The sequence below is a fragment of the Chionomys nivalis genome, chromosome 11 (genome assembly GCF_950005125.1).
Source record: "Chionomys nivalis chromosome 11, mChiNiv1.1, whole genome shotgun sequence".
Taxonomy (NCBI): Eukaryota; Metazoa; Chordata; class Mammalia; order Rodentia; family Cricetidae; genus Chionomys; species Chionomys nivalis.
The window spans coordinates 40,104,074-40,124,674 of NC_080096.1; the positions used below are offsets into that span (position 1 = coordinate 40,104,074).

General features: G+C 52.6%; 1 protein-coding gene across 2 annotated transcripts in view; it reads right to left on the reverse strand.

Annotated features, from left to right (window-relative positions):
• Glis1 (GLIS family zinc finger 1) overlaps positions 1-20,601 on the reverse strand; it is a 187,921-nt gene that overhangs the window by 54,394 nt on the left and 112,926 nt on the right. For both annotated transcript variants that reach the window (XM_057784900.1, XM_057784899.1), the window contains exons 2-3: positions 17,098-17,266; positions 11,797-12,685 (exon numbers count right to left, since the gene is read on the reverse strand). In XM_057784900.1, coding sequence (XP_057640883.1) covers positions 11,797-12,685; positions 17,098-17,266 — 1,058 coding nt within the window. The remainder of the gene's footprint in view (positions 1-11,796; positions 12,686-17,097; positions 17,267-20,601) is intronic.

Consider the following 20,601-nt stretch of genomic DNA (forward strand, 5'->3'; position numbering starts at 1 on the left):
GTCTGCCCCCGCACACAGCCAAGATCCTTACCCTTTCTCAGGCCAGAGTCCAAAGATGCTCCAACCCCCGGCTTCCCTATCCCCACCTGAGTGTCCCCTCCCTTTCCTGTGAGATGCACCACCCTCCTGCAGGTAAGAAAGGAGGAAGCCCAGTTCTTTCTTCAGCTAAACCTCTTGGGTACAAGTTAAGTGCTGGGATCAGCTCCAAAGCCACCACTGGTTCACGTGGCTGTCTTTGAGGGATAGCAAAGAATAACTGTGCTGTCTCCAAGCTCTCTGGGGTAAATACAAGGGCCAGGGCACTGCCACTCCACAGGTACCCGGAGCAGTGTGAGGTCAGGGACCGCGTGCCAGCTCTCAGCCTCAGTTTCCTCATCCGTAAAGTGGACGGCTGTCAAGGTCAAATGATTCACCACAGAAAGGGAGACAGGGGGCTTCTGGTGTCAGGAGACAGCTCATTTCCCACTCAGTGCAGCTGGCTTCCCTCCCACTACTCACTCTTCACAGTGGCTGCTCCAGGTAGTGCTGTGGTGTCCCCTGCTACATCCCTGGGCTACACGAACCTTTTTGTTGCTAGTTAACGCCAAATTATACCCTTACCCCATTTGTAGCCTTGGCCATAAAACTAGGCTCTGTGCGGCTCAGCAACCATGACTGAGCACTGACATCATCCACTGTGTAGGACCTGACTCTGGCTGAGCACTGACATCATCCACTGTGTAGGACCTAACTCTGGCTGAGCACTGACATCATCCACTGTGTAGGACCTGACTCTATGGCTGAGCACTGACATCATCCACTGTGTAGGACCTGACCCTGGCTGAGCACTGACATCATCCACTGTGTAGGACCTGACTCTGGCTGAGCACTGACATCATCCACTGTGTAGAGATCTAACTGCAAATTTCTTTCCGAGTTGAGGCAGCATAATGGTAACCAGGATGAGTTTCTAAGCTGGTAAATGGGATGATACCTTGGTGTCTGATGCTGCAGGAATTCAGGACCGGTACTGCAGATGGAGCAAGGAAGGAACCAGGTGACTAAGTGCTCATGTTCCAGATGTTGGGCTCCCTGGATGGTTCAACTTGGCCTCCCTTGGCACTGCTAAGTCCCTTACACACATGGTGCAAATACCCTACTTATAAGCCTTCTAACAGGCCCTTGCAGAGATCTTCACTCAACCTCTCTGGACCACTCTCCCCCTTCATTTGGTGACATTTGTTTAGCAAATACCCGTGGGTCACATACTGTGAGGCCAGGGCAAGAAACAAAATCCAACAAAGTCTAGGCATCATGGAGCTTATGGCTGCATGGTAGGAACTGATACAGGATGGCCTACAGGTCAGGGAAGGCCTCCTGGAGGAGGTGACATAGGAGCAAGGGTTTGAACACAGAGGTCAGACTAGGGTAGGGGCATTTGGGTAGAGGGAACAGCTACGCAGAGAGCATGTGGTTCTAATGAGCTCGGCATGTTTGAGAAGTAGTCAGGAGGCCAGCATGGCTGGAAGGGAACTAGGGTCAGGGTCCAGGAGGACCCCACCTGGCCCTCCCTTCATTGTTGACCCTTTCACCCTGCTGGTTATTCCAGGACTGTGGGGATGTAACTACGGGCCTCTGGAGACTTCCAGAAGATGTAGGGATGCTGGAGTCCATGTCTTCCACTTTACAAATGAAAAAATGAGGCTCTCAAGGGGTAGAGTTACTAACTCCAGTCACAGAAGTCCGTCTGAGGAAGTGGGGAGGGAATGGGCTCTGTTCCCGTGCTGCGCTGTCTCAAGATGGATGACTCTGGGGCACAACAGCTATAAACTTCATCTAACCAAATTCCTGTCACAGAGACATCGAGGCCCCACCAGTTAGGGAGCTCTGAGTTAATGAAGAAAGGGCTCGAGCCCACAGTGGAAGCAGAGCTCACTTCTGTGCGCGCTCATGTGGGAATCTGTACCCACCTGGCTTCCCCTGGGCCTGACACCATGGCCACCAGTCACCGCACTGTTCCAATGTACATCAGCAGGGTGAGGCATAAACCCCCTGAAAAGGTCTCCCTGGCAGCAGCCAGGAGGTGTCCTGAGCACCAGATTATCAGGATGAAGATGATTTCATTGAACACAGGTAGCCATTCCTGCCTTGAATGCTGCAGGCCATCTCTAGATGTCCTGGACCCTCAGATCGGCTACTGGGTAATGTGGTGGGTGGAAGGACCGCTAGAGGAGCATGGAGTCCAGCACACAGCAGGCATCCAGCAGAGGACAGCCCTGTCTAGTAGGCGTGGTAGGGCAGGAAGCATGGATGCTGACCAATGGTTCTTGGCTCTGTGACCTTCAGGGAGCCAAATCCTTTCCTCAGGTTTCAGTTTCCAAATCCACAAATAGCAAAGTAACAAACCCAAGCAGCGGGACCTGTGGTCTGGATGAATCCCTACCCTCATTCTGGATGCCTGAGGGGAGATGGTTTGGGAGCAGACAGAACGGAGGTATAGAGCATCAGAAAATACAGGGGACAAAGAGGACTCATCTCTCTCCTTAGAGCCAAACTTGAGTTCTAATCACCGTGTTTCCTGGCAATGAAGCCCTGTCAGAAATGACGCTGTAGACCAAATAGATCCCCAAACATGAAGTTCAGCAGATGCTGGGAAGGTGTAAAGGCAACCATGGATCGTGGGAAGACAGAGGGCAAGAAGATGGGGAATTGAAACTGGGCCAAGGCTGTAACGTTGTTGATTTCAGTGATCCCATTGTGAAGGGAATCTACCCATATCCAGCACATTTCCCAAGCACAAAAACCCTGCCAGGCAAGGTACAAAAATGTCACTTTCAGGCTTGGGTGCCTTATGGATTCTATAGAGCAAGGGCTGGCAGGGGATTCCCACCAAATAGCATCACTCAGCTCTCACCCTGGATCCTCCGGTCCAACTGTCCCATCCCCTGGCAGTGCCCCCTGCTCCTTGGGGTTTTTGTCTCTGACACAGCCGGTCCATCAGGGAGACTGCCATGGTTAGAGAGGAGCAAGAGGAGGCTGACTCCCAACAGCTCCGTTAGCAGACCCGTGTAAGACCACATAGCCTCTGATACATCCAACACTACCCGTGCTGGAGGAATGCAGGGCAAGGGGGTGGAGCTGTGCCCTAATCACTCACAGACCTCTGTGGCCCCAGTCCTGGCAGTGGAGGAAGATTTATTGTGGGGGCCAATGGAAAACAAAGAGAAGTTGTGCAAACTTTGCCCGGTCACATCATGGGAAATGTCTCTACCATTTCCCACTGGTAAATGTGCTGGGCAACATTTCTAATGGGGACTGGGCTCTGGTGCCCAATTGCGTGCAGATGCTGAGTCAACTGGGCCCAGCCAAGGGATGCCCAGTGTTGGCTGACAGCCAAGCCTGCCTCTGGGGCACAGTCCCAGTCAGGCTGCTCTGAAGGATCTTGGGATAAAGGGCTCTAGATTAGGACCATTCCCCTTCAAAGGCCTTGGTGTCTGCCTCTGTCACATCTTCCCTTGTGCCTACACCAGTGTCAATTCTTGACTGTGCCACTCTCCTGTGTAGGACCCTTCTGGGACTCTCCACTGCCCTTCGGGTAGAGTGCAAACTGCTTACTAGATTCTGAGGACTACTGAGGTCCAAATACAATCTCCATTCTGTTCCCAGACATTATGCATGTAACTCCGTCTAGACTCAAGGAGGCATGTCTACATACCCACCAACAGTGAAGATTAGTGTTCCTCTCCCTGTAATGCCTTTCCTTTAGGTCTACACCTGAGAAGTTCCTATCAGCTCATCAGAGCCCAGCTATTGTGATGCCCTGGGGAAGACTTCTTTCTCTGCTGCTGGCCCATCCTGCATCTCAGCCCATCCTGCATCCTATCACATCATCCCATCCCATCCCATCATCCCATCCCATCATCCCATCCCATCCCATCCTAGAACATCCTGCATCTCATCTCATCCCATCATCCCATCCCATCCCATCCCATCCTAGACCATCCTGCATCCCAGACCATCCTGCATCTCATCATTCCATCCCATCCCATCATCCCAGGCCATCCTGCATCCCATCCTACCCTACCCCACCCTATCCCACCTCACCCCATCCCATCCCCCTTATTGCTCTGGTTAAACCTGGTTCAGAGTGTCAGTAAACTGTGCTGGAAGGCTGGGGAAGGGAGGACATGGTACAGAGCAGCCCAAAGGTCTTTGCAGGGGAACCATCCCTTCTTTGGGGTACCTTGTGTCTGGGGCAATCCAAGGCCCCAGCTCCTAGTTGGCAGGGCAGTGCCCTGGTTACGTCTGCCTTGTACCATTCCTGTGAGGCCACTGCCAGCTTTGGCCAGGCATCTGCCACACACCAGAGACAGGATCGCTTAATGTTTCACTGTGGAGTTTGCCATCTCCATGACAGCCCTTGGAAAAGGCAGTCTGGACACTTTCTCAGAGTCGCTGCTGATTTTATCTGACTCTCTTCATTCCAACAAGGGAATCATTTCAATTCCGTTTACATTAAATTCAAAAGCTGTTTTTCTTTTGTTATTTTAAATTTGATTCAGAAGGTTGTGTTTTTTGTTTGTTTTTTTTTTAATCCTTAATGTTTTTCATATTCCAGAGCAGCGCTGAACTCACAGCAATTGGCTGGTCTTCAGTCTGCTGCTCCCAGGGACTCTTGTCAACGTGAGCAGTGTGTTTGAGGGTTTCAGAGGAAGCACCAGGGATGCTGTGTCCAAGCTCCTCAGAGCAGAAGACACAGCACCACTCCACACTCACAGTCCACTTCGCCGCCACCACAGGCCTTTCATCAAGGCTCGGAGAGACTGTGTGACTGGCAGGCTCTCAGCTGGCCAAAGGGCAGAGTACAGATCTGAGCCTGGGGTGACATGGGCACTAGCCATTGCCCAGAATGGTTCACTAGCCCCAGCTCAGGGTTTAGCGTGTGTGTGTGTGCATGTGTGTGTGTGTACACATGTACATCTGTGTACGGAGGCCAGAGGGGTTGAAGTCAGTGTCTTCCTCCATCACACCCCACTTTATTTACTGAAACAGGGTCTCCCACTAAACAGAGCCTGCCGATTCAGCTAGTCTAGCTAACAGTTTGCCCCAGGATCATCTGTCTCCACCTCTAGAGTGCTGGGATTATGAGAGGACCTCATCCTTGGACATGGGTTCTGGGTAGCTCTGGAAGGGCTGGACCTGGTGGCAGGCAGGCCTAGGGTGCTGTGTGGAGGAGCAGGTGCAGAGGGCGGCACACAGAGCCTAACAAAGCCAGCCCACAGCAGAATCCTTTGTACAACAGTCTCTCCTGCTCATCTGGGGATCCCCACCCCACTCAGAAGGCGAACTGTCCAAGACAGTCAGACGGTCAGAGCCATCTGTCACGGCTTCACATGGGCTGCTCTGCAAACCACACAACAGTCCCGTCACCTCTCGTCACAGCTAAGACAATGTAGACTGAGGGGTTAAGTCAGGCCCGCTCCAGTCCCATGCTGATGGCAACTTCCAGCTACAGGTTTCCCCGCAGAAAAGCTCCAAGTGACAGCCAGGGGGGTAGATAGGACAACATTTGGGTCTTGCCAGGGTCGTGACTTCACAGGGAGATGTTCTAGACAACCTGGTCCAGTCCTAGGGAAGAAAGGCCCTGACCCAGCAAGCAGACTTTGCTTCTCTGCCACTAAGACTAGGTCATAGTCTCTATGGGGATTAACCTTCACTGTCAACCTGACTGGATTTAGAATCACCATGGAAACACACCTCTAGGGATATAATGAGGAAGGAAGGTCCACCTTGAATGGGAGCAGCAACATTTCATGGGCTGGAGCCTCAGACAGAATGAAACGTGTAGTAAGCAAAGTGGGTTCCAGCATCCATCAGACACAGTAACAGCTGCATCTCAATCCTGCCACCATGTCTTCCCTGCCAGGATGGACTGGAGATTTTCCACCTGGAAACTCCCCTCCTCAGATGATTTTTGTCAGCTGTTTTGTCACGGCACCGTGAAAAGTAATACTGCCTCTGAGACAACTGGTCACATAAGAAGTGCCAGGGAGAACATGGGGCTTAGGGAAGGAGGCGGGGCTTAAGGACGGAGGCAGGGCTGAGGGAAGGAGGTGTGGCTTAGAGGAGGCGGGGCTGAGGGAAGGAGGCAGGCAGGAAGCACTGCCCTGGGATGTGAAGGACAAGCAGGAATCTGCCAAGAAAGGAAAGGCATTGCAGACACCAAAACCAGAAGCCAAGGCTTACAGGACTAGAGGAACTGGAAGAATGCAAACCTGTGGTAGCCCAGGAAGAGAGAAAACCTTGAGGGAGGGGAGGCGGCAGGCAGCAAGACTGCTGGAACTCTCAGGGTGACATGAGCCCTGACACCTCTCTCTGGCTTTGGCTCTTCCTGTCTCCTAATGAGGTACACGAGGAGCTGATATGACCCAGAGAGGGCTGGTACTCTGGGCACCTCTGGAGGGCGACTTATAAGTTGTCTTTGCTCAAAGCTGTTTCCCTACTCGGGCACCTCCCAACCCTGGAGGTAACACTCAGGCCCTATTTTCACAGCAGGGCAGGTGACCTGAGCTGACGAGCAGTGTGGCTCCTCCGGACTTCTTGCTGCAGAGTTCCCCGGACAGAAATGTCAAAGCATACTCCATTATGGAGCCTTCAAACCTGGCCAGGGACTTGCTCTCAGGTGACGTCTTTGTCCTTTCAGACAGAACAGAGAATCCATCAAATCACAGCCAAGAGGCTCTCTGGGTGACTGACTTAGTGGCCTGTTTCCCTATCCGGTAGAGGACTCCCAAGCTCAGGCTAGAGCTGATCCCCCTCTGCAACCCAGGATCCAGGCAAGGCCCTGAAAGCTTGCAGAATGCATTTCAAGTCTGGATATTTACTTGACTCCCCACCTGAGAGGTGGTTTGGAGCTACGGTTAGAACATGTCTGGAGTCAGGCTGAGATCTACGTTCAATCCTACCCCTGGTGTCCCAGCCTGAGTGTGGACCTGCCCCACACTGCTGTCCCCACTGCCCTTCCCACCTGTACAATGGGGATGCTGATCCCTATGTCCTAGAATACCCTTCCCGTCATCACAGCGGGATGGGGTCTCTTTGCCCTGGATGCTCCAAAGATAGCCTCCCACCCCCATGTGTGTGAACCTGCCTGTGTGGCTGCAAGCGGAGGCCAGAGGTTGATATCAGGATATCTTCCTCCATCTCCTTTGCTCAGAGAGGTGAGTTTGTCAGGGAGTGTCTCTCCTTATCTAAGGGTCACTCTCTCAGCCTAAACTTTGCCCAGTGTTTGCTTATCAGCCTGACACTGCTGCATTTGCTGCACAACACCAGGCTCCTGACAACCCTCTCTGGTTCTGCCTCCCCTATAACCTGTCTACACCCATGGGGCAGGACTGGCAGACATGCCCATCAAGACATTCCTGGTCCCTAAGGAGTCCCTGGGATGAGGCTCGGACGGTGTGGTAAGTTGGAGTGTTAGCCTCCAAATATGCCCAACCTGGCAGGGCTGGGCTCAAGAGCCAAGAGTAGGGCAGCTGCTCGGGGATATTATCTGCCGGGACTGGACAAGTGCTGCTGAAGGAAGAGGCTAAGCAAAGGTCATGGGTGGGATGCAGCTGGGCTGGGTGGCAGAGAGAGCTGGCTGTAGCCAGTCTCTGTAGGTACCAGTTCCGGGTTCCCCTTGACCTCCCATGTTAACAGGATACCAGACTTCAAAAGCCGCCTCTCTTCTCAGCTCTGTGGGTCCCAGCCCTCGACAGACCGTGACCCCCGAAGCTCACCAGTCCCTCTGGGCCTTGTAGTTTGCCCAGCTTTGTTCTAAGCTGAGGCTCGCACTGTCCTTGCCACAGAACGAGACTCTCAGTATACAAACCCCTTTTCTGCCTTCCCTCCCCCAGCACCAGGGTTCTGTTTGGAGGCGGGTATCGCTGAGGCAAGGAGTCTAGGACTAGGCATGAGTGTAACTCTGGTCCCAGGGAGTGGTGGGGCCTCCTGGGAGCCCTCAGGGACTGAGTTTTGCCTTCCTTGGCTCATTCTGGCTGTCGGTAATGCTGAGCTGTGCCCAGGTCACCATTCAACAGCACCTGGACCAGACTGTCAGACAGGAGAGGTATGGACGGCAGAAGGCTACTGCTGGCCAGGACTGGGCAGGATGGGGAACAGTTTAGATCTCAGCTGCTCACCAGCACAGAAAAACGGACACCCGTGGAGATTCTGTCTGGTTCAGAGTAGCACCAAGAAAAGACGCAACAGGGCTCCCTAGAAAACGCAGGTGACTACAGAGCTGCCCCACAAGGCACCTGAAGCTGCCCTGCCTGCCTCGCTCAGCAACCTCCAGCCCAGGCTCCACAGATGGCTCCCTTGACTCTTGGTTTCTTTCCTTCCATAAGAAGCCCTAAGCGCTTCTGTCCCAACCCGCAAGGATCACTGTACCCATCGCCAGAGACATCAAGGCAGAGAGCAGAAATGGAGAGGAAGGGGAGCAACTATGAGCTCTCCCTGAATCATCTGTTTCAATCCTGTTAACAACAGCCCTGGAAGTTAAATACTGTTATTGCCTCATTTTATAAATTAGTATTCCACGGCTGAGAGAGGGTAAGTCACCTGCCCGAGGTCACAGAGCTGGCAAAGGGCAGCGTCAAGTTGGAGGACAGGCATGCAGGACTCTAGTGGGCTCTGCGGCTCTGTTCACGCTCTCCACGCAGGGGAAGAGCGCAGTTAAAATTCCTCACCACAGCAAGGGATCTTTCTGGCCTCGCTGTCATTTCACAGAGCCCACAACAGGGCAGGGCTGCTCTGAAAAGCCACCATTTCCATCTCTGCCTCACGGCTGCAGGCTTCTACAGCTCAGACAATGAGGATTCTGACTGTCTGGTGGAACCAACCGAAAAAAGCCGGGACTAATCTTTCTAAAGACCATGTCTTCAAGGCGCCGCATCAGTATTTGGGTTGGACATAGGCTTGTTATGGTAATGCACTGAAGCCCCAGATTTAATAAGACTGAAAAACACCAGGAGCAACAGGAACCATAACAGGATATTGCAGGGAGATCTAGAAGCTTCCTCAGGCTTCTTTACTAAACAGGGCAGGGCTGGCCGGGCAGGGCCAGGCAAGGGCGGGGTTACCTGGAGGCCAGCAGGGTTCAGGACTAAGGAGCTGTACTGGGGAGCAGGCTCCTCTCTCCACACCCAGGCTGCCTGGTACCCGATCAAGCAGAGGCTTCACAGGCTAAATTTAAACCAGCTGCCATCACCGGGGGTGTTGCAGTTAGATGGGGTAAGGGGAGCTTACCTCATGAAAGCTGTGGAAATGCTGCTGGGAAGATAATAAAAGGATTAACTGCTATTTTAGTGGGCCATTTACTCCTCAATCAAAACGTCTCATCTATTTCCTGTCCTCCAGAGGCCTCAGGTCCAAGATTCCTTTGTCTATTACAGACATAGTAGCACAGGCCTGTCATGAGAAATTAATAATTTTACAGGGATGGGAGCTGTTATTCACCTGGGTGTGGGCCGGGGTCTGCCCGTTGCCCTGGTTACCAACTCCACCACCATGGGTGGGGCTACAATGAAGTTCCCACTGCAGATGGCTGCACCCAGGGCCCCAGAGAAGCAGCTCTATTAACAAGGGCACTGCAACAGATAGGGATGTGGGTTCAATACTCCTCTGGTGGTTACTAGTGTTATAATTTTGGACAACTTGTCTTTATCATCACTACTATTCTGATTCTTAGCCTCTGTTATCTTGTTGTTTGTACTATTTTCTCTGACTAGCGGTGTGACCTGGAACCAATTGTGCAACCTCTCTGAGCCTCCATTTTTCTCATCTGTAAAATGGAGGTGTACAGTATCTATTCACAGAGCTGATGAGGATCACATGAAGCTGCCACTTAGAACACCTATGAAGTTGGTGTTCAGCAGCTGCTTGCCTAACAGTCACCATTGTGCTTCTAACCTGCAGGGGGTAAACTCAAGAGTATGGGAAGCTGGCCAGACTCATCTGACCTCTGACTCTTGTTTTTCCATATGTGAAAGCCTTGGGTTTCATCGTGACCCGATAAAGACTAAATACAATCCCCAGGAGGCATCAACACCACCCCCAGGAAGTCCTCTGGGCTCCTCTCCCTGGGCCTCTTCAAACTTCATCTAGGGATGTCACAGCCTGGTCCCTGATAGCCTGAGGACACATCCCTGACTGTGATAGAAGCAAACCTAGGTCCCCAGTGTCCTGTAGAGGATGGAATCAGGTGGGACCCTTGACCAGGAGAGATCCCAAGGCTGTACTGAGCACCCAGCGCCCCCCAGCTGGGGCTCAAGTTATCTCGCAGGGCACCCGTGGATGCTGGGATTCTGCACAGAAGGCTCCAGCATGAGAAAGCTGCTGGCCACTTAGTTTACTTCCTGGGTCTACACAGGTACCCTGGGTTCCCAACAGGAGGAAACTGTGATTGACAACTGTGGCTCAGCGTCTTGGGAGGAGACAGACTGGTGCCAGTGGCCCTGGCCTATGGACTTGCTGATCTTTCCCATCCTGGAGACAAGGCAAGTCTTTCATTAATTTTCATTAAGTCATGTGTCTTAAGACCCAACATGGATGTGGTATCTTCAGAGACAAGCCTAGCCACCAGCCCTCCTGCCTGCATATTGTCTGCCCTAAAACGTCCAAGTAAAATTCGCCACCAGATCGGAGCCCTTCCCCCACACCTCTGTGCCACACGACAGTTCACAAGCCCAGGTCTACTCTCCTCCTTTCGAGGGCTGTCCACCTGTAGCCTATCTATGGATTGATAGACTCCCTATCCTTCAAGACTGGAGAGCACACTACATCTAGCTCAGTGTCACAAGCAGGTGAGCCCTGGGGACAAGTGTGGCCCCAAGAAAATGACTTTACACCACAATGACTAACGCCTCTTATCTGATGCCCCACAAGTGTGACCTTGTGCTCTGAACAGGGACCTGGAGCCCCTTTTAAGACTGCAAGTGACGCCTGCAGTGCCCGGCAGGACAGAACTGCAGGCTGGAAACACTACTGTCTGGCAGTGAGGAAGGGGAGACGCGCATGGCCCGGGTGCTGTGTACCATTGGTGTTGTGTAGCAGCCTCGGGCCCCAGCCCTCCATCCCAGGCTGCTGCGTCTGGAGGGCAGAGGATGGGTACGGGGCCTAAGATCCCTCTCCTAGACTCTGATAAAGCTTTCCACTCTAGCAAGCACAGGACGTGGACATGACCAGCCAGAAGGGCCAGGCAGGGTGCCTGCTTCTAACTCGTGTGCATCTGCATGAATGCTCAGGCACACACATACTTCTTTCTCCCTGGACCTTTGTCTCAACCCCTTCCGGAGCATTGTTGGTGCCGTGCAGAGCCAGACGCCAGCCCTGGACCTCAGCTCCAAGCCTGTCCTAGAGGTTCAGGACCTCTCTACAGAAGCCAGGGCTGTCAAGGTACACCAGGTAAAGACCAGGACTGGAGGAGGGCACACTTCACTCACCATCTGCCACTCTCAGGTGACATGGGAAAGATAAGCCTGGCCAGGCTTGCTTTAGGCTCAGAGGTCACATGGCACCAAGCTGTGTGGCATGCTATACTACATCTAACACCATCTAATGCTTCAGTGTGGGGGCCAGGACCCCCGGCAGGGACAAGGCAATTCTGTCAAGGTTCCCAGAGACAGGAACCCAGACGGTCTTATTCATCGGCCGCACCCCCAGCCCCAGACTTTGTGGGAGCCTGGTCTTATTCCCAAAGGGGGTCTTTCTAGTGCAGTGGGTGGTACAGCTCTGTAGGGGGCACTGAGAGAGTCTGGCAGCCCCTGGACTCACCATGCACTTGTTGGGCTTCTCGCCCGAGTGTACCCTCATGTGGATGAGCAGCTTGTAGCGGGCGTTGAAGGGCTTGTAGCGGCGCACGCAGCCAGCCCAGAAGCAGGTGAAGTCTTCGCCTTTGCGCTGGTCGATGTGGCTCTTCTCGATGTGCCGTACCAGCTCCTCCTGCTGCTCGTAGGCTGCGCAACAGTCCACCCAGCGGCATGCCTGCCGCCCGGCAACCATCCTGCCCGCCAGGCCGAGCCCGAGGCCTCCAAGGCTGGGGCCGGCTGGCAACTGAGGCAGTGGGTAGGGGGGTGGCAAACCCTGCTGGTGAGGAGCAAAGAGCTCCGAGAACTCGTCCAGGGGCTCCTGCTTCAGGAAGCCTGACTTCCGGCATGCTTCGAGCTGCAAGCTGCCCTCGTGGACATCACTGGATGTAGTCCCAGGCCCCGATTGTGATCGCTTGGGAGGTCCCCCCAGCTCTCCTGGCAAAGGTGGGCTTCGGAGTCCATTTACACAGCTAACTAGAGCTGTCTGGGAAGAGTGGATGGCAGGATTGATGTCAGAGGAGGCACAGGGGGAAGAGGAGGCTGAAGAGGTGGGGGGCAGGCCCAGGAGGCAACAGCGTTTCAGGCTGCCCTCAGGGAGGTGGGCCTCGGGTTGGGGACCCAGGCCCGAGACAGGTTCATTGCCCAGAAGGTAGCAGGAAGGTGCAGGATTAGCGAGGCCTCGGCCTGAGAAGTCCAGCTCTGGCTGCAGGTTTGTGGAAGATGGGGCCCGGCAGTGGGTGGGCAGGGGCGTGTGGGCACTGGCCATGGCCTGGTAGTCAGGTAGGGCTTCCTGCTTGATGTGTTGAGCTGCTTGGAGGCTGCCATTCACGTATGTAGCCTGGGGTCTGGGTGACCTGGAAGACAGTAGCCAGAGCGATTATGAAAGGCAGGCACTCTCCAGGGGTCAGGCAGGGCTCACGGAAGCAGACAACACGGACCTGGAGGATTTCAAGAAGAAGTGAAGGTTGAGAGACGGAGTGTGTGAAAGACCAGAACTTGCTGTGCCAAAGGCAGGGAAGAGGTGGGAAGCAGAGAAGCAACAGCAGGAGGAGGAGACAGCCTAGAAAGAGATGCCGGAGACAGAAGAGACAAGAAGGCTAACCAGGGAAGGGATGAGGATACCAGGAAAAAGATGCTGGAGACAGGAGAGGCAGGAAGGCTAACCAGGGGATGAATGAGGATACCAGGAAAGCTACAACCTTTTGCCAGAACCCGGCCCATCCACCACTCTGTCACCATCTTGCTGGCCTCCCAGCTTCCCTAGGGTCAGCCCCGACCCTCCCCTCTGAGTTTCAAGTGAGTGCTGTGGGCAAAAGGCTATGGTTGGCATTTTGAGGCGTCTCCGAGTCCAACAGGGTTTAAATTCTACTTACATGCCCCTTGGAATTTTAATTTCTTGTAATCTTTACTTCATTTAATGACATCTAGCCCTACCTAGCCTGTCTTTCCATGGCTGGTGTGACGGGGTGGGAGCTTGAGGCACAGAGTGAGGGGACAGGAGTCTTAGGGTGCCCCAGAATTTTGAGCTCAGATGTGAGTATGTGGAGCTGCAGTTCTGGGGAGGAACATGGGAGATAGGAGACCAAGTCTGAGGTTGAGGTCAGCTCCATTCTAGATGGCAAAGTCGAGCAAATTGCTTCACTCTGGGCAAGTTTGGGGCCTCTATCCTCAGCAATAGCCAAACAATTCTGTTCCTGATCATGAAAATGGCAGGATGTGGGCTAGCCACAGAGGCCATCTTTACCATGTGACTGGTCCGCAGTTTCCCCAGTGGGGGATAGTTCTTCCACCCCCTTTACAGGAGGCCATGCTCAGGGAGGCAAAGGAATTTCTGCACAGACCCGTCCACCACCGCGGGTGGTGACAGGGTAGGATACAGACAGAAACGTCAGGGTGAGACTGTCACCAGAAGACTGAAGATGGGAGAGACCTGGAGGGTGACACTGGCAGAAGCACCTGACCAGTTGATCTAGGACCTGGAGGCCTGGTCCTATGCTCAGAGCCTGACTAGCATTGCCCTGTCTGGCTCTGCTTCCTCCTCTGTGAGACAAGAACCACACCACTACATGGAGAACCAAGAGGGTGATGGCTGGGTTTAAGGGTTAGCACCCTGGGAAGGAGAGGGTTAGGCCATGGTACCATTATTACTGCTTCTACAAGACCACTTCCCATGGCTCCCACAGGCAGAACTGAGCTCGCTAAGACTGCCTTGAGAACTAGTCCCTGCCCCTCTGGCTCCAGGAGCTTAGATGATGCCAGAGCTGGAGGCACTCAGAGCTTGGCCTCTCACCCTAGATCACTCAGGATCAGTGGGGGAAGTAGGACCTGAGGCTTGAGGGCCTGGGCCATCATGCAGTAGCAAGTCAGTGCCAGGCCTGGACCAGGAGCCCAGTTTCCATCTCCTGTGCAGAACTGACTGCAAGCTCTCCTTGAATGGAGGCCCGCGGGACATGCCTGTCTCTTAGACACTAAACAACTTCCCACTGGGCGCTTCTCCCTCAGCATCTCTGCTGAGGAGCAAATGCACATCCCGTGCCCAGGGGTGGGGACACTGGGACTGCCACAGCCAGCAGCAAGTTCTACTGAAAGAGTCAATAGGAAAGTAGGGACTTTACAAAATTTAGAGAAATGACATCATAGCTGCCGCTTTAGTGGGGCACAATGCTGGCAGACAGGGCAGTGGGAAGCACCAGTCTGGAGCTTTTACAAATGGCTCCAGGTCAATGAACTGACAAAGGCTGCAGCATCTGACTGCATTAGGAATGTAACTGACAGTAATCAGAATGTCCTCTGTGGGAAGACTGTGAGGTTCCAGCCTGAGGTCTCAAGGGTGTGGCAGGGTCTGGCTTTTTCTCCCTGTCCCTGGGTGGCCTGGCAGGTGGTTCTGAGCTCTATAATCTCTCTAGAATTTGTGAGCCCAGGGCCCTGAGTGCACAGTGGCTAAGAGGCAGATGCACCAGGTACCCCACCCCTGCAAGCTGACTCATATCTTAACAGTGGAATGATGAGTACTAAGTTCTATCTGGTACAGGAGCAAAGCTTTAAAGGACATGTGCCTCCTGTTTTAAACATGCTCGCAATAGCAAAGCCAAAGGTGATGGAGCAAGAGCAGACGGCTGGGTCTTTATGAGTCAGAATTCCAGCAAGCTCACAATGCCGTTCCTGGGAAGCCAGCATCCTACCACCATGCTGACTGGGAGAACCGTATCATTTCTTTAGGGCATCAACATTCTAAGTCAAGGGCATAGACCTCCTTTGGATCGTTGTCTTGGGCTCTTTGTGAAGCTGTTCAACTTGAGCCATCAGTTTTTGCAATAGAGGTATTGTGAGGGGAGGTCTTCACATCTAGGGGCTCAGTCTCTGTGTCCTCAAAGCCCATAGCCTCAGCTGAGGTCTCTTTACTCAGTGGTATGTGATGATTCTGCTAAGAAATATTGGCAGTCAGCAATACAGAGAGTCGGGGGAGGGGCTTCAAAAGGCCGTGGCCTCGTGTTGTGAACATGTGGGCCCACTCAGCACAGAGCCAGGAGGTCACAGGGGTAGCGTAGAGACAGGAAGCTGGGGCCTGATGCCGAGGCCTCCTGGTTCTATGAGGCCTCTTTACTGCGTGCTTCTCTTTGTACTTTACAGATCAAGAAAGGGGCTCTAGAGGCTAGGTATCTTTCCCCAGACCTAGTGATAGAAGTGAGACAGGATCTCATTCAAACATTATACTGACCACAGTGAGGGTAGGGAGGACACCTATATTAAGCACAGAAATGTCAAAATTGGGATATTGCTAACGTTACTTAAACCTCTGCACTGCCTCACAGATAGACGTCAATGGGCTAGTGACATGAGTGACACATTCTCCCTGCCTCAGTTTCCATTTGGTAAGTACTCCATGACGGCCACTTGACAGCAGGGGGACCTGGGCCCAGGTCTGTGGGACCCAGTGAGACAGTGACTCATCAGCACTGGGAACTAGGCTGCAGGCAAGGTGACCAAGCCAGGCGGAAGAGCAAGGGCTAGAGACAGGAAGGACAACAGAATACAGAGGGAGGCCCACTGCAGAGGCAGGTCTGGACTCGGGTATGGTCTAGAATGGGGCCATGTTCTCTGAGAAGATGAGGGGAACTAAAAGTGTCGGCTCAGATCCAGCCAATCAGAGGTTGTGTAGCCAACACTGAACCAGCAAGAGAATTCTGATACAGACTCTCCTGTGCCTGGTACTGTCAAAATGATACTCAAAGGAATAAATGATGCTTCTGGGTTTTTTTTTAATAGCAAAATTAAAGCAACAAACAGCCCACACAGTCCAACATAAAATTCATCTCCCCTTTCCACCCCCAGGAACATGTCCTGCCACATCATCGGGGACTAATCCAGGCAACAGAAACACGTGACTATCACTAACTAACAGGCAACTTGAAGCCTAAGAGATACTTATTCCTGTTATGGGCTAGACGAGCCTCTCCCAATTTATGTCAGAAGTCTACATTTGGAGACAGGGCCTTAAGCATGAAATTAAACTACATACATAGGGTTATGAAGGCCCTTACGACAATATGTCTGATTCCTTTATAAGATAGGAGCAGAGACCCCAGAGATAAAGAGTTGGCCATGTGACTGCCTGTCAGTCAAGGGGACAGGCCAGGGGAAACAACACCTATCAACCCTTGATCTTGGGCTTCCAGCCCCCCAGAACTGTGAGAAATAAATGTCTTTTATTTAAGCCACCCAATCTATGACATTTATTATGACAGCCTGACCAAATGAATTAACTCTTTCAAAACAGAAGCCTTGCTGATATCAGAGAAGGCCACAGGAAATCAAAAGTCTCAGTGTTCTCCTATTTAGTAATGTTCAACACTCCTGGAATGGGGATCCTTGCCCCGACCCCCAAGGACACCAGCACTGGCCCAGCACTGGACACAGGGCAGGCACTATGTCGCTGGTGGAGCAATGGAGCACAAACTAGGATCTGGGCCGGTATCCAGAGCCACATGCCCATGAAGTGGGCTCCAGGCATGCTGCCCTCAAGGATCAGTAGTGTGCACCCCAAAAAACATGCACATAGAGCCACCTCAGCCTGTGAAACAGGGACATGCACCTCACTGAAGCCATCTTTGTGTCCCCTGGGATCTCTTGACAAAACAAGGAGGGCCTGCACTAGGCATCTCTGTGCCAACTGACTCAGACACGTCCTGGTCCCTTTGCGTCTCAGTTTCTCTGTGTGACCCGTTAGCCAGGCAGACTAGGTGAGGTGGAAGGGATGGACACATACCTGTTAGGGTGGGGGAAATGAAGCAGCCTCTCGCAGACAGGGGGATGATCCCGGGGAGGTGAGGTCCCTGCAGGGAGAAACAGACCCTGGTGGCAGGAGGGGCTGGGACCCTCGGGCAGGTCCAGGTCCAGCAGGCTCTTCTCTGGGCAGTGTCCGTAGCTCCCATTCACTAGGTGGAAACAACAGGAAAGAGGAGACAGGTGAATGAACAGCTACCAGGGAGCTTGGGGAGAGGACAGAGCCCTGAAGCCATCTGAACGCCTTGCTGCATTTGAGGCCTGGGACATCTTATTTGGTTCCCAGAATCACTTGGCAGAATCTGTGATTAAAAACCGTCAGTTCTCAGGTGTGCATGCTAAGCTCCATTGCTTGAATGACTGTCGGCAAACAGTGAATTCTGTCAGTCAGACACTGTTCTAGGAGTGAGACACACTGGTGAGCCAGTGATGGTTCCTCAATGCCCTTCGACTGTTATCTACAACCACGTCAGAGTGGGAACTCAGATGCTGGGCAGGGGCTTGGGTTCTAACATGCCGGACTTGGGAGTTGCCATCCTGGGTGTGCCTCAGAGGTTGGGAGGCGATGCTGCAGCAGGGGGCCCTGGAAGTGGAGGTGTTTGGGGTACATGTGTCAAGAAGGTAGTGTCTGTCCAACTTTATCATCTAGGGGCACTTTATACTAAAGCCTACTCTATACTGCTTCAAGATCCCATCACACCACAGACAGTATGGTTACTCATCTCTGTGTCCTGTGGTTCTCTGATGGCCCAGCTATCCTATTCTCTACACTCTTGTCTGCTTATAGGTTCTGTGACTGCCTCAGTTGAGGCTGTACATGAAATGGCCCTAAAAACCCCGTAACGTGAACACAAATGTCAGATATGCTTGCTATAAGCCTCTCTCACCACCCCTCAACTACAGATGCTCATCTATGGGCAAGGGCAATTAATCTGGAAAATATTCCTTTCAGCTTTATGCCCTGTCACTTCTGGGAGTAATGCTTTGGAACATGAGGATCATGGCATGAGCCTCTTCACTTCCCAGAACCCATTCTACAACTCAGACCCGTCCCGATGTGCACTGACCCTCTGCTCCTCTGGGTACCACAGTGCTAGCACCTGCAGGAGCCCCAGGAAAGAAGAGTACTCTTGGGTTATGCAGCACTTTGAAAGATTAAAATGCCTCAGAGACGTGGCAAAATGTTATACTGACTGTCCAAGTAGTCTAGGTACTGCTAACCCTGAGCAAAGAAACAGGAAACCCCTAAGCTAAGGACAAGGACAGCAATGAGGCCACATATGATCTACTACATACAAGCCATGAATTCCCCGCTGCCTGCCAGGGGATGTGAGTATACTTATTTCAATACATGGGGAAACTGAGGCTCATGCAAATTACATTGATCACCCAAGAGCCCACAACTAGAAATCTGTGCTGTGTTCTTGTCCCGAATCTGCCAGCCCCAGCCCCACACCGTAACTTCTGTGTGATTAGGAGTGGCCTTTTAAGACAGCACTTCCAGTCCTAGTTGGGCTGAGACCAGGTCGCTATGACAGACAGTACTAACTCTCGGCAGTTCTGAACAGCACTTTACAGTGTACAGATGAGAAGGCACAACTTTCAAGGCCCTGGGTTGGGTGAGTGCTCCAAATAACATCTGTTCCACGCCATTTCCCTGGCGGCACCGGCCTGTCCTGCTGCGTGGACCGCTCGCTCCGCTGGATTCGGCGGCTGCCCAGTCAGCCCTTCTTAGGGTTATGCTTTAATAACTTGGTTGTTTTTTAATTAAAAAGAAATCCCTGGTAACAAATGTGAATGGCCTGAGTTAATGAGAGCAGGCTGCAGCTCATTTAACTCCGACTCTGCTTGGCCGTCCTCGCCTTTTCCAGATCGTTTCTGCATGCGATTTTATTGTCCCACTGAGGCAAACCCTGGGACTGGCCTCCAAAAACTGTGGATAATTTTATGACCACTAATGGCATTTGGAGCAGAGAGCATCACGGGGGCTGTTCTGCCAGGATCTCTCCCAGATCCTGGAGGTTAGGGTGGTTCTAAGCTTCCTTCCAGAAATTCAGAGCCATCTGGGTCATGTACTTCCTCCTGCAAGCGGAATGCAGAGAAGGAAGGTGGACTTAAGGAACAATGGGGACAGGCCCGGGGAGGAGTGGTGATAGGCCTTGCATGTATCCAGTCCTTCCTCTTCAAGCCTCCTGGTACCCATCCGAGGGCAGGCTTGAAACAGTTTTTATTGTTGTTGTTTTGTTTTCCCAGCTCTGCTGAAGAGATAGAAGGCCTCTGACCAGGCTCAGGGACACAATCCAAGCCCCGACCTCTTGGACTTTGAAACCCAAGTATTGTTCTGTCTGTCCCACCCCCCCTCATCTGCCCCGAACAAATGTTCCCAAACAGTAAATGTAGACAGAATAGGGTTAACTGTTTTGCCAAGGTCACACAGGAAAGACAGACTGAGCTGATTAGAGTCATCAGCAACAAACAGTAGATGAAGGAATGGTTGGACCTTTTAGCTGCTTCTCTGCTGGAGTCCGGGAGAGCCCTCCCAGCAATAAACAAAGAAGTGATGCTGGAAAGAAAGGGAGAGGCTCTGAGGTCAAAGTTGGCATTAGCTGCTGCTGCAAGCCTGCTCAAGTCCTTGCCTCCTGTCCTCCACTAGGCCCAGCGTGAAGATCTGACCTCTGAACTTGGCAGAGCTGAGCATCAGAGTCGACGACTGGTCACCTAAGGTCACCTAGCAACCACTGGCACAGCTGGAGCTCTAGTCCATGCCAAACTGCTCTAGGTCTCCTGCTTCCTCAAAGGCTGGACATCGAACCTCAGGCTGCCATCTCTTCCACAGAGATACATCTACAGAACAAATGTAGGCACCATCTCCTCTCTGGTGGAGTCTTTTTCTCCATCCCCACGGGCGTCACGAGACCCAGAGTAGGCCTGCTCCTGTTCATGTTTGTCTCCAGGAGGGAGGATGGGAGCTGTCTGTCTAGTACCCTGTGGCCCTAATGTAGGAGTATCCAGATAAAGTTGGGCACAGAGTAGCTGTGTTTCCTTCTAGGCCATGAAAGCCAAGAATGGACCTTACTTCCTGACTTTCTCCAGGCACAAGAAGCCCCTTGACAAATGGTGAGAAATCCTTCAGAGTCAGGGCTGGACCTGGTCATCTGTTCTGTGAGTGTACAAAGAAACAGGCTCCAAAGGGAAAAGGATCAGCAGAGCATGGACTCACACTTCTGAAGCTAGGTAAGAAATGGGTCTGCTTTCCTGGCCTGGCCTCGGATTTCTTGCATGACACCTACTTCACAGGGTTGTGGTGACAAAGGAGACACATATGACGGAGTCTTAGCTTATACTGAACACTCAAAGAGTAAGAATGATGCTAGTTGCTTGTGCTGTGCTTCCTGGAGCTCAGGCAGGGCTCTGAGAAGCAGTTCATCCCTAGGCAGGCCAGGTCTAGATGGTCCAAAGCCAGACTCTGAAGGACAAACCCCAGACT